Source organism: Geotrypetes seraphini, chromosome 5 (assembly GCF_902459505.1).
Source record: "Geotrypetes seraphini chromosome 5, aGeoSer1.1, whole genome shotgun sequence".
Lineage (NCBI taxonomy): Eukaryota > Metazoa > Chordata > Amphibia > Gymnophiona > Dermophiidae > Geotrypetes > Geotrypetes seraphini.
The window spans coordinates 267789606-267803987 of record NC_047088.1 but is presented as its reverse complement, the minus strand read 5'-3'; the positions used below and the strand labels follow the sequence as shown (position 1 = coordinate 267803987).

Genomic DNA, 14382 nt, shown 5'->3' with positions numbered 1-14382 from the left:
TCCAATACAGGTAATCGAGGCCAACAGCGTGCCAGATTTTAAGGGTAAATGGGATGCCCATGTGGGATCCTTAAGAGGGTGGAGTTAAGGATGGGTCATTAGGAGAGGGACCTCCAGGAGAGCAGACTCAGGGGGGTGGGTCTGTGAAGTGGGCAGACTTGATGGGCTATGGCCCTTATCTGCCGTCATGTTTCTATGTTTCGAACCAGTACTGCTTTACCAATTCTTCTTTCCACTGGAAAGCCATCCAGACCAGAAGCTTAAAGGGAAGGCAGTGATGGCAAAGGGTAGAGGGTGAGAAAAAGATGATGCCGAGGACATTTACCGAAGGTGTGTTCTGACACCGTGAACGTAGAACTAGGAGAGCTATGACATTAAATAGGACTAGGAGTGACTTTCCAGCCGCCTCTCCTCCCTAATTTCCTATTTGGTGCAATTGCCAGCAAGGAACATTTTCCCATCACCATCTTATCTTTTCTCTCCTCAAAAGAGGTTGGCAGTTTTCACTTGGTATTTTAAAATTGATCAGTGTTTTCATCTGCTAAATTAGTTATGGGCCTTTCTGAACATGTGCTTGCAGGGTACAGCTTTCTTCTGAAGCTACAGAAATTAGGAGAGTTCTTCTTCTGTTTAAAAATGCATGTGAGCTAGGAGCATGATTTTATGCTGTTCGAGCGTGCTGGTTCTGCACAGAGTTCTTTGTTTTAATCCACAAGTTCATTAGGACCAACCGGGACTCCTGAAGAAGACAATTGGGTTGAAACATGGACCGTGTAGGGTCCCATATGTTTCTAGAGGTTCCGGCCCTAGATGTATTTATGTGGATGATATATTTACTTCAATAAAACTATCAACTTGGACATCATCTCTCCACAAGTTCTTTGTTTCTTCTAAAAATGTAGGGAAGTAACAATAGGTCCAGAAACATTGAGAAACATTTCTTCCCCATCCCGCAAACCCTGCAAGGATTCTAATAAGAAAGTAAAGGCAGAGAGAAAAACATTTTAATAGAAGTAGAGAAGATGCCCCTGAGGGACACTCCAAACCCTTAGGATCTTTCAAAGGCTGCTTAGGAGAGCAGCACGAAACAGAGTTAGCGGTTCTTTCTGTCTTTGCATCGGTGTAGCTCACTCAGTCCACAACCAGATTACTGTTCACCACAGGGAAATGCTTGAAGAAAGCCTGCAGAGAAAGAGAAAAAGGGAAGATGTTCAGACCATCAGTGCAGCAGAAACATAGAATAAGCTGACTCCAGCTGAACCTCAATTAAGAACAGTGCATCTTACAAAGAATACAGGCATTTGGCATGGGGCAATTGAAACCAAATCCAGAATGCAGAGATCATGCCAGTTTTGAGTCACTCTTGGGACATGTTGTCTACCTTGTATGACAGCAGAGAGGCTTCACAGGGAGATGAATAGCTGGGTGGGCAGGAGTCAGAGGCCTGGATTATAATCACTAGGAATGTATTGGTAAGTGTATCAGGCATCCCAAAATAAATAAGGCACCATTCCCCCTTTTAAAAGCCCCACCAATGGGTGGGTAGGCCCAGCCCAGCCCTAGTCTATACCCTTCCCCCCAAGAATCACACAAAAGGGTTGCTAAGTGTCTGACAGGCACAGTCCTGGTAGAACCCCAGGTCCCCTACCTTGAAGAGATGGATGGTCTGTAGCACTCCAGATGTGCAGCAGGTCTCTCGGATGGAGTGCATCGCTAGCTGTGGGCAGCCCACATCCACAACTCGTAGTCCCAGCCTGGAGGCCAGGATGGGCCCAATAGTTGTGCCACAGGGCATATCATTCTTCACCATGAAATCCTGCAGGAGAGAGGGGGGCAGAGTGTGGAAGAAGTCAGAGAAAGAATGAAGGCAGAGAAATACCTTATGGCCTATTCATCCCATCTACTACCCCTTTCTTTCCCTTAGAGATTCAATGTACTTGTCCCCAACTTTCTTGAATTCAAATATTTTTTTCTTCTCCACCACCTTCACTGGAGGCCATTTCATGCATTTACCACCCTTTCTATGAAAAGGTAGTTTCTGAGATTATTTCTGATTCTAGTCCCTTTTACCTTCATACCCTCTCATTCCAGAGATTCCTTTCAAGTAACAGACTCACCTCCTGTGCATTTATGCCACATAGATATCTAAACATCTCTATCAGGGCTCTATTTTATCAAGAACATTATTTATTACTGGTACAATCCACTGAGTTGGCCCAGTTGGACTATTGTAATTCTATTTATTTGGGTATTAAACAGGGCAGCTTAGATCGTCTCCAGTTAATACAGAATACAGCGGCCAAACTTATTTTTGGAACGAGAAAGTTTGACCATGTTTCCCCATTGGCTTCCGGTCCATCATAGGATCCAGTTCAAGTGTGCATGTGTGGTTTTCAAACTCCTTTATGGAATATTTGACTCTTTGATTCCCCTTAGTGGGAATTCCTTTAGATCCTGCTATTCAAGAATTACAACAATTCACAAATTAGCACTTCCTTCTCTGAAAGGTATTAAAAGCACTGGGCAGCTTAGTAAATCTTTTACTTTAAATTGGTGAGAATTTGGAATGGCCTTCCGGATTCTTTAAGACTGGTAGATCAATTATTTCAATTCCAAAAAAGTTTAAAAATCTGGTTGTTTTCACAATAAATTTGATTCTAGCAATTTTAAGCAATTCAACATACTTTTTTCTAACTTTTTCATCCATCTAATCTAACCAATTTCTGTTTTTATCCCACAGATTTTACTTATGTTTCATTTTTTAACGAATTGTAAACCGAGTTGAGCTTAGAAATTTGATTAAGCGGTATAAATTTTTTTTAATAAACTTGAAACTCGTATATAAAATGAAGATTAGATTAGATCATATCTCCCCTCTCCCACCTTTTCTTCAAAATATACAGTAATTTTGTAACTTTTTCCTCACCTTTGCCCTTTCCTTATGTATCCAAGTTCCTCTGTATTGCCAGTTTGTTTTTTATCCCCCTTTTAAGGCTGTACATCATATTTTTTTAATGTTACTCGCTTAGTATGTAATAAGCGATTTATCAAATTTAATTAAACTTGAAACTTGAACTTGATTGAGATCTTTTAAGTCTGTCCCCATATGCCTCATGACAAAGACCAAGCACCATTTTAGGAGCCTTCCTCTGGACCGACTCCATCCTTTTTATATGTTTTTGAAGATGTGGCCTCCAGAATTGTACACAATATTCTAAATGAGGTCTCACCAAAGTCTTATAAAGGGGCATCAACCCCTTCTTTTTCCTAATGGCTATTCCTCACTCACAGAATAGTTAAGCTAAGAGCGGATAGCGTAGCTGGTTTTAAGAAAGGTTTGGACAAGTTCCTGGAGGAAAAGTCCATAGTCTGTAATTAAGACATGGGGAAAGCCTCTGCTTGCGTATGGAATATTGCTACACCTTGGGTTTTAGCCAGGTACTAGTGACCTGGATTGCCCACCGTGAGGATTGGTTACTGGGCTTGATGGACCATTGGTCTGACCCAGTAAGACTATTCTTATGTTCCTCTCCCTATGCACCCTAGCATCCTTCTAGCTTTCGCCACTGACTTCTCAATCTAGGAGGAAGAGTGTGGCACAGTGGTCAAAGCTACAGCCTTAGCGTCCCAAGGTTATGGGTTCAAACCCACGCTGCTCCTTGTGACCCTGGACAAGTCACTTAATCCCCCATTTCCCCCAAACCTCCATTGGCCAATCAGACCTTAGACTTAGTGGGGATGGGCGGATCCGCTATGCCTAAGGCCTGATTGGTCCAGGCTTCTAGAGCCTGGGCCAATCAGGCCTTAGGCTTCGGCGGGATGGGCCGGGAAGGGGCGGGCCCGCCTCATTTCGACCAGGCTTGCCTGCCGGCTGGACGTGCAAAACCCATCTCGCCGTAAGAACAGGTTTGATGGAGTGGAGGTTTGGGGGTTGTTAGCGCCGGGGGGGGGGGGGGGTGCGTCTTCGGGCAGGAGGGATTGGGCACCCTTCCTGCCAGCGATCGGACAGGCCACGGCCCGCTATACTTATCGTGGCAGAGAGATCCCTTGCCGCGATAAGTGTAGCGGGCCGTGTCTAATCTAACCCAATTCTCTAACCCGCGTCTGTAACATGGACGCCGGTTTACAGAATCAGGGTTTAGTTTAGGCCGATTCTGAATAGGACGCCTCTCCCGGGTGTCCTATACAGAATCAGGGCCTAGGTGGCTTGCGGGCCTCGCTTTCAATATAGGCGGCCTGCCTGGGGAGCATTTTTTTTAAAAAAACGTGCATCCCGATTGGCTGATTAAACAGCTGTAAGACGCCTACAGCTGCCTAAAATCGGGACGCACTTTTGGAGAATCAGGGCCTCAGTATTTATTAGACACATGGAATAGTGTCAAAGGCTTTACAAAAATCTAAATACACCACATCTAGTGCTCTCCCAGTCAAAGAAATTGACCAGATTTGTCTACAACCATGTTGTTGCTGGTCTCGCAAATTTCACAATTCTCTGTTTTAAAATCATTTCCATTAATTTACAAAGCACAGATGTCAGTCTTACTGGCCTGTAGTTCCCTACCTCTTTCACTTTTATGGAGAGGGACCACATCCGCCCTTCTCCAGTCTTCCAGTACCCACTCCTGACTCTAGAGACACAATCTCTTATCTTAGAGTTCACCTCACCATAACCAGTGCTGGACCAAGTTCTGATCCACTCAGTCATACTATGTGATGATCTTAAAGTAGCCAAACAGGTTGAAAAGGTGACGGTGAAAACTAGAAGGAAATGAATGGCCAGTAGGAAAAAGGAGGTATTGATGCTCCTGTATAAGACTCTGGTGAGATCTCATTTAAAATATTGTGTACAATTCTGGAGGTTGCACCTTCAAAAAGATATAAAAAGGATGGAGTCGGTCCAGAGGACGGTTACTAAAATGGTTGTTGGTTGGGAGTTGCCATTCAGCAAATAACATATAACTGGAAAGATTGCACAAGATTAAATTATTGTTTTTGGTGGAACTCGGTGTGTCATGTATAAAATGGAAAGAGCGCTTGCAGTTCAAAATGGATATTTTAATAAATTTAAGGATTTGGGGGGGCCATTAATAAGGTATTATAATGAATAATTGGCATTTTTCCCTACTTACTTAAAATATATTGTTTTGTGGGTGGGGGGTGGGTTTTGTGGTTTTCATTATCAAAGTGTAAAACAAATGATCTATTTTTTTTTTTCCATTATATTTTTATTTTCAAATTTTGCAAAAAGTGTACATAATAATAAAATACATTTGATATATGCATGGTATCACTTTTATATATAACACAATGTATGTCTGAATTTGATTTTCCCCTACACCCTCCCCCCACCCTTTTATTGCCTTAATATAATATTTTCAAATTTTATAAAAGTATACAACATATTGGAATACAATTGATAATTATTCAATAACATATTTATATCTACTACAATATATTCTAGATAAATTTCCCTCCCCCCACCCTTCTATTATTTTTTAATCATTTATTACCTTTTGTATCATATATTATAATATATTATATATAAATTGTTTTCCTTATCCCCCCTATATGTGTGTCATAAAAAAAAAAAAAATCTCTAATAGAAGAAAAGAAGAAAAAGTATTCTATTATTTAATCATTGCAGTATTTTGTCAATGGCCCCCATATTTTTATAAATTTATTATATGTCCCCTTTTGTACTGCTATTGTTCTTTCCATTTTAAAAACATGGCATATTGTATTCCACCAAAATGTGTAGTTTAGGTTGTTGTAATTTTTCCAATTATTAGTTATATGTTGAATGGCAACCCCTGTCATAATTAATAAAAGTTTATTATTTTCTGGTGAAATTTGACTTTTTTTTCTCATCATTGTTCCAAATAAAATTGTATCATATGATATTGCAATATGATTTTCCATTAATTTATTAATTTGTGGCCAAATTGAATTCCAAAATATTTTAATATAAGGACAATGATATAATAAATGATCTAATGTCCCTGGTTCTAGATTACAGTGCCAGCATCTATTAGACTTAGAACTGTCTAGTTTTTGTAAACGAGTAGGGGTCCAAAAAGCTCTATGTAATAAAAAGAACCATGTTTGTCTCATAGACGCTGACACTGTACATCCCATTCTCCAAGACCAAATTAGTGGCCATTGAGATGCATTAATTTGATGTCCAATCTCAATGCTCCAAATGTCTCTTAGACCATTTTTTGGTTTTTTATTTAAATATCCAGATATTAATTTATACCACAATGCGGCTTGATGTCCTAGGAAGTCTGCTTTAAAGCATAAGAACTTTAAACTATATTGATTGTTTAATGATTTCCATTCAGGGAACCCAACCTGAATGGCCTGCTTCAATTGCAACCATTTAAAACTTTGTGTTTTATTAAGACCAAATCTATGTTGCAATTGTGAAAAATCCAGCAGTTTACCTTCTGAAATAATATCATCTAGAGATCTAATTCCTGCAATAATCCAGTTCTTCCAAAGGATTTGAGCTCCGCCAATTTTGATCTTGGAGTTTATCCATATGGATTGATTAGTTGATTTATATATTGGGATGGGTGTTAATTTATCAATAAATCTCAATGTTTTCCAAGTGTCCATTATTATTTTATTTTCTCTGTATCTTTTAGGTATATTAATACTTGGTAAATGAACTAAATTTAGGGGAAACATAAGGCGCCATTCCAAATATAACCAATCTGGTGCATTATCTATAAGTTCTGGGAGGATCCAATACATACCCTGACGTAGAATATAGGCTTGATGGTACCTATAGAAATTTGGAAAATTTACCCCTCCCTCCTTAATTGATTTTTGTAAGGTTACTAAAGCTATTCTAGGTGTTTTACCAAGCCAAAGAAATTTTGTTAAAATTCTATTAAGCTTCTTATAAAAGGACCCCTGAAAATAAATAGGTATCATACTCATTTGGTAGCAAACCACAGGCAACATCATCATTTTAATAGTTTGAACTCTGCCCCACCAAGATATATGTAATGGGTTCCATTGTTCACATAACTCCGTTACTTTTTTTAATACATATTTTTCATTTTCTTTTACAGTATCTTCAATTGTTTTTTTAACTTGAATGCCTAGATATTTAAATCCTTCTTCTTTCCATATGAATGGAAAAATATCAAATAATCCTTTTACACAGTAAACATTCAAGGGTATAATTTCAGATTTATTCCAATTAATTTTATAACCTGAAAATTTGCCAAACTTATCAATTAATTCCAATAAAGAAGATAAGGTAGACTCTGGATTTTTCAAATAAAGCAAAATATCATCAGCATAAGCCGAAATTTTATATTCCATATCTGAATATGGAATTCCTTGTATCTCCCTCGTTTGCTGTATTGCTAACAATAAGGGTTCTAATACAACATCAAATAACAAAGGAGATAAAGGACAACCTTGTCTAACTCCCCTCTGCAATTGAAAACCATCAGATATCTTATTATTAATATTTAATCTTGCAATCGGGAAGCTATACAATGTTTTTACCATTTGTATAAATCCAGAACCTATACCAAACCATTCTAAAGCCTGATACATAAAATTCCATTCTACCCTATCAAATGCTTTCTCAGCATCTAATGAGACTGTAAATGCCGGTTCATCCATTTTTTTTGACAAGTTTAGCATGTGAAATAATAGTCTAGAGTTATTGGAGGAATGTCTTTTAGCAACGAAACCCGTTTGATGCATATCTATAATATGTGGGAGAGCTTTGGCTAATCTCAAAGCCAAAATTTTCGCCAATAGTTTATTATCAACATTTATCAAAGATATAGGCCTGTAGTTTGAAACCAAAGTAGGATCTTTATTTGGCTTAGGCAAAACAATTATTATTGATTCAGCCATAGTACCTTTTATATTACCTTTTATAAGTTGTGTCTGATATAATTTTAGTAAATGTGGGGAGAGGATATTTTGAAATGTTTTATAAAATTCTACTGTGTAACCATCACCACCTGGAGCGGATCCAACTCTAAGAGATCTCAATGCTGTTTCTAATTCTTTTAATGATATAGGTTCTTCTAAACTTCGTTTCATATGATCAGGAATCTTAGGTCCATTTATTAAATCTAAAAATTTTTTCCCATCTTTTTGTTTCTCCAAATAAGGTTCGGAAGAATATAGATCCTTATAAAAATTTAAAAATTGTTTTAATATTATATTTGTTTGATTTGTTATTATACCATTATCATCTTTTATTCCATTAATATTAGTTCTCCTTTTTTTTGCCTTAAGATAATTTGCTAATAATTTTCCCGCCTTATTAGAATTTCCATAATACATCGTTTGTTTGGAAAACAAATCTTTTCTTATCATTTTTGAAGTTAATTCATTATATTTACCTTTTACTTTCAAAAGAGCTTGCAAAACTTCATATTCCCATTTACTTATCAATTTAGCTTCTAATATTTTTATTTCTTTTTCTAATTCTATATATTGTTTTTTAATTTGTTTCCTAATAAAAGCTGAATATGATATGATATTACCCCTCATAGTTGCTTTAAATGCATCCCATACATTCTCTATAGATGTATCTTCCACTAAATTTATTTGAAAAAATTCATTAATTTGTGTTTTAAAATTTTCCAAAAATTTGTCATCCACAAGCAATGCATTATCAAATCTCCAAAGAGGTCTATCATTTTCTAATTGATCTAATTGTAATTCTATCCATACACCAGCGTGATCCGAAATAATTATAGGATCAATGGAAGCTTTATTCACCTGTTGCACTTTATTTGTTGAAACAAAAATATAATCTATTCTTGAAAATGATTTATGGACCTGTGAACAGAATGAATATTCCTGATCATTAAAATGAAGAATACGCCATATATCTTTCAAATCACATGACTGAACCAAATTATCTAGACCTAAAGATTTAATATTTTTACCTGGTTTTTTATCCAATAATGGATCCATTACAGCATTAAAATCTCCAGCCACCACTAAATTAGAGGCAGCCAGTGGTAATAACATATTTTGTAACTTTTTGAAAAATTCTGATTGATTCGAATTAGGGGCATATATATTAAATAACGTCAGGGTATCTTTTCCCATACCTATATCGATATGTATCCATCTACCATGTGGATCTGAATTTTTAACCTTTATATTGGCCATACATTTTTTGTTTATAAGGATTGCAACCCCTGCTTTTTTGCCCACTGCTGGAGCAAAAAAACATTCTTTTATCCATCCACCTGATAATTTCTGTGATTCCTTCATATTAAGATGGGTCTCTTGCAGACAGTAAATATCTGCATTTTGTTTTTTTAAAAATGTTAATATTTTTTTCCTTTTAATTACGTGATTCAGGCCATTGACATTTATAGAATATATTTTAAAAGACATTATATATTTTAATACTTTTCATTATCTTATTCTTCCTCTCCTCTTTCATATTTAATATCCAAAAAATTTTCTTCGTGACACACATATTTAACCCTAATGTATCTCCCTTAATTATTCTAATAAATATTCTCCTTATCCTTCCCTTTCCCACCCAATATATTGGCTGCTTACGGATACACATTGGAACTGTAATCCTAACATTCTCCCCATTCCAGGCAATCAATATTCAATTGTTTAAACAAATTTCCCTTCTATCTATCTATATTAATCTTTTATATATATTTAATCATTTTCCATAACATTTTATTAATGTATCATTTTCCTTTTAACAATATGTTAATTTGTATTTCCTTAGTATTATGATTTCAACATATAATTATTTTAAACATATATGCAGTGTATTATTTAATAATTTTCCTATATTCTGTTCTTTCTTTCATATAATTATTATTGTCTTTTCTTTGTATTGTTTTCCTCCATTTTTTCAAATATTTCGATATGTTATATTTTCTAATTTTTCATAGAGTCTTCAAAACCATCTTAATATATTATGTTAATATATCATAGGTTCTGGTTTAGAGAGAAACTCTTTTAGTTTTTCGGGATCCTCAAAATATAAGGACTTGTCTCCTGATGACACTCTCATTTTCGCCGGATAGTATAGACCATATTTAAATCCTTTTTCTTTGAGTAGAGGTCTCATGTCTAGTAGTTTTTTCCTTTTAGTTGCTGTGTTTTTGGCGAAGTCTGGTAAAAACCATAATCTTGATCCTTTATAATTTAAGTTTTTATCTTTTTTTGCAGCATTTAGTATCTCTAGTGCTTGTTGGTATCTCAACATTTTGAAAATGATTGGTCTTGGTCTGTTTTTATTTTCTAGATTTTTTATTGGGATTCTATGCGCCCTTTCAATTTCAATTGGTTGTTTCAAGTCTAATTGTAGAATTTTTGGAATTAAATTTTCAAGGAAAAGGATAGTATTTTTTCCCTCTAGATTTTCTTGTATTCCAAAGAGTTTGATGTTCTTTCTTCTTCCTCTATTCTCGTAATCCTCCAGTTGATCTTTTAATTTATTTAGTTCCAGGCTGTCGTTTTTACATCTTTTTGATTCACATTCTATATTTTCCATTTTTGATTCTAGTTCAGTTGTTCTTTTGTTGTTAACTTCCATTTGTCTATGTATATTTAAAATTTCCTCTTTCATTTCAGACATATTTGTTATAGTTTCTTTAAGCATTTGTTTGATTTGTTTTAATTCTTCCATGACTTCAGCTTTGCTTAATGTGTCTGATTCTTCGATAGGAAGTGGTATTTTGCTTGGTGTTATTTGTTCTTGTTTCTGTCTTTTTGCAGATGTACCAGCCTCATTTTTGTTTTGTCTGGTAGTTGCCATGTTGTTGTTTCTATCACAATTCTCAGTATTTACTAAGATTTTTGGAATTTTTTAAGTCCTTTCCTTCAGGTTATCAGTTTAATTTATTTGGAGAGGAGTTTCAATTGATAATATTTTCACAAATTTTTCCCTTGACACTATATAATAGGAGAAATCAGCTCCTTATCCTCAGGATTTCTCATCAAAATTTGCAGAGAAGGGCTTTTTTTTTAGATTAATAGGCACTTTTCTTCTTACCAGAATCAGTTTTTAATTTAAAGAGTTTTATCTTTTCCTTTTTTCTTTAACAGGCAGTAGTCTTTTATCAATGTAAGTAAGAATTTTTTTTTTTTTTTTTTTTTACTAATATATTTTTAATAAACTGCCTTCATTCTTTTCAGTATCTTCAGGCATTTAGTTGATCTCTCAGGGCTGATTTAATTGTTTGTCTTCATAAAAAGGAATCAGCAAAGGGCAAATTAGTCTCCTCCGTTCTCCACACTTAGGGCTCCAAATCAGCACCGGCAGGAGAATTCAAACCGTCACTTAAGTCAGTTAATAGCAGTCTCAGAACAAGATCAGCGTTTCTTCTCCTTACTGTTAGTCAACTTTCAACACGAAGGAATTGTTTAGGCACAGCAAGCACAATATTAGGCTGGTATCATTCACCATAAGTTTTTATTGTCGCTCCAGCAAACCCTCTCTTCAATCTCCTTTTGTTTCAGTGAAAAGTAAAAAGAAATTCTCCGACTCTTTGCCTTCAGGGTTCAGCGTCTGCCTCAAACCGCCGCTGCTTTGCCCCTCTCTAGCTTCCCTTCTTTTCGGTTTCTTTCAGGCACGGCAGGTCAGATATTCCTCAGACCCGTCTCACCAGCTCTGTCAGTCACTTATTTTCAATATCGCGCCGTTTCAGCGCCAAATAAAAATCGGCAGTCCTTTCTTCTGGCTCTCCTCTCACAAGCCCAATCGCAGCTACGATAGAGGAGAGCCACAACTCACTTTAATAATCTTCTTCTATTTCAATAGTCTCTTAAGCAAATGACTTTTATATTTATTTATTTATTTATTTAGCGTCTCACAATTCAATTTGCCGGTATTCCTCTCTCAGCCTTTTCTCAAGCCCTTCAGTTTCGTTAAATGTTGGCAACATTCAACTGTTTATTTTTTTAGTTATGTTAATCCACATCAGGACACAATTCTCCTCTAAAAACTGTCCCACAAGATTTGCCTTTTATTTACTCACACGTTTCACTATATCAACGCTGCAGTTCAAGTCTCATGAAACCGTTGAAGAAAAAAAACGGCACTCTGCCTTTTCAGCTCCTATTACCTCAGACTTCGCTTTAACTTCAGCAAAAAATAATATTTTCATTTATCATATGTTCCGCTTATTTAGTTTTTATTTCTTGATGAAAATTATCTAGAAGGGAATAATTTTTTTTATATTCTGTGCCTAGATGAAGGGGAGCTTAGCGATTACCCGTCCATTCGTGTTCGCGTTAAGCCACGCCCCTCTAAAACAAATGATCTAAATTATTATTATATTTGAATATAAGTTTTGGGAGGGTGGGGTGGGATATAATCTTTTTCTTGAGAAATTGTAGAGTTTCAAGTGATGTTGTATATTAAATGATGATTTTATTGTACACTTGTTGAAAGATTTAAAATGAATAAAGATTTATTAAAAAAAAAAAAAATAATAAAATGTTTTTTTGGTGTACAGGGACAGTCTTAAAAATCTCAATATGTATACTTTAGAGGAAAGGTGGGAGAGGGGAGATATGAAAGAGACATTTAAATACTTATATGACATAAATGCACAAGAGACGAGTCTCTTCATTTGAAAGGAAGCTCCAGATTAAGAGGGCATAGGATGACATTAAGAAGAGTAATCTAAGGAAATATTTTTTTTTATAGAAAGGGTAGTAGATGCGTGGAATAGTTTCCCGGAAGAGGTGGTGGAGACAGAGACTGTGGGACAGGCACGTGGGATCTCTTAGGGAGAGGAGCACATAGTGGATGCCAAAAAATACGATCATATCACGCCCTTAATGATTGACTCCCATTGGCTCCCAATCAGTCATCGTATCACCTTCAAGGTGATACTTCTAAACATAGAAACATAGAAAGATGACGGCAGAAAAGGGCTACAGCCCACCAAGTCTGCCCACTCTACTGACCCACCCCATCAAGTCTGAGTGCCTTACTAGGCCTCTGTAGGGATCCCACGTAGATGTCGCATTTATTCTTAAAGTCAACCATGCTGGTGGCCTTGGCCACCTGCTCTGGAAGCTTGTTCTAGTGACCCACCACTCTTTCCGTGAAGAAATACTTCCTGGTGTCACCCTTAAAACATTAACCTTCAATGAGCCCCAATTTATAAGCAGAATGCTAATCCCTCATAATACCTCCCGACCTCTTCGGTCGACCTCCCAGAATCTCTTAGCTATCCCTTCTTTGAAAATAGTAGGCACCAGAAGACATGATATGTTTTCCATAATGGGTCCTCAATGGTGGAACTCATTACTTTAATACATTAAAGATGAAAGGGACCTTACTCTTTTAAAAAATCCTTAAAAACTTATCTTTTTAAAGATGCTTTTAATATTTAAATTTTTAGACATGACTTAACGCTCCAGGTTTTTAATTATCTCCCCTCCTTTATGTTCTGCCCTTCTTTGTTTATTCCCTCTAAGAAAGAATTGTAACTTTTCCCTCTTTCCACCCCAATTCATGTTTGTTTTATTAGGCAGGCAGGGAGTCTAAGTAAGCCCTAAATGGATGGCCTTCATCTGACTTCTGGACGGCCTGCAGAATGCCTTTATATATCCTAAAGCTAATGGTGACAGAGAGCAGAGCCAGGACAACGTATGCAGACACGCTCACAATGCTGAACACAGTGAAGGAAAGGAGCAAGAAGAGGTTGGCCCCAAACACTATACTTGTACAGCAGGTCAACAACTGCGGATCCGGATGGGCCCCTGCAACGAGGCAGGGTGGGCGGGGCACCGGGGGTTTGATGTGTGGCTCTGGGCTCCAGTCGGGGATTTTTATGCTCAGAGGCTCAGGGCTCCTCTCAGGACTCTTCTCCGGGAGCTTCACGGCTTCTGTCAGAGAATTTCTCAGCTCCCTCTGATCTCGGGAGCTGGGCTGAGAAGGGCGAGTGGGAATGATCTCCAGTGCCTCGCCATCATCGTCTTGCTCCCAGAAGCACGGCTTGCTTTCCTCTTCCTCCCTCAAAGCAGAGCGGTTCCTTGCGTATTTTGTATTGCAGGGCCACTGCAGCTTGTCTTCCATCCTACTGCCCAGTCTGTAAGTGCGCTCCAAATGGACCTGGCCAGTGGGCAACAGCAGCTCTGCCTGCAACTAAATCTCTAATGTGGACATAAGACGTGCATCAGATAGCGTTTCGGGGAGGCCGATAAGACAAAGGTTATCCCTCGGGGGGGGGGGGGGAGGGGGGGTTATATTTGCTTCATAAGACGCACCCTTATTTCCACCCACTTTTTGGAGGAAAAAAAGTGCATCGTATGGAGTGAAAAATATGGTAAATATAAAGTTAAATAAATAATTTAGTGAGAAGACCTCAGCGTGGATTGATAAGTCAAACGAACTTA

General features: G+C 37.1%; 1 protein-coding gene across 1 annotated transcript in view; it reads right to left on the bottom strand.

The window, feature by feature from the left end:
• Window positions 1-986: 986 nt before the first annotated feature.
• Window positions 987-14382, bottom strand: part of DNPEP (aspartyl aminopeptidase) — a 41644-nt gene continuing 28248 nt past the window's right edge. The window contains exons 14-15 of the mRNA XM_033946359.1: window positions 1649-1816; window positions 987-1182 (exon numbers count right to left, since the gene is read on the bottom strand). Of these exons, the coding sequence (XP_033802250.1) occupies window positions 1132-1182; window positions 1649-1816 (219 nt within the window). The 3' untranslated portion in view covers window positions 987-1131. The remainder of the gene's footprint in view (window positions 1183-1648; window positions 1817-14382) is intronic.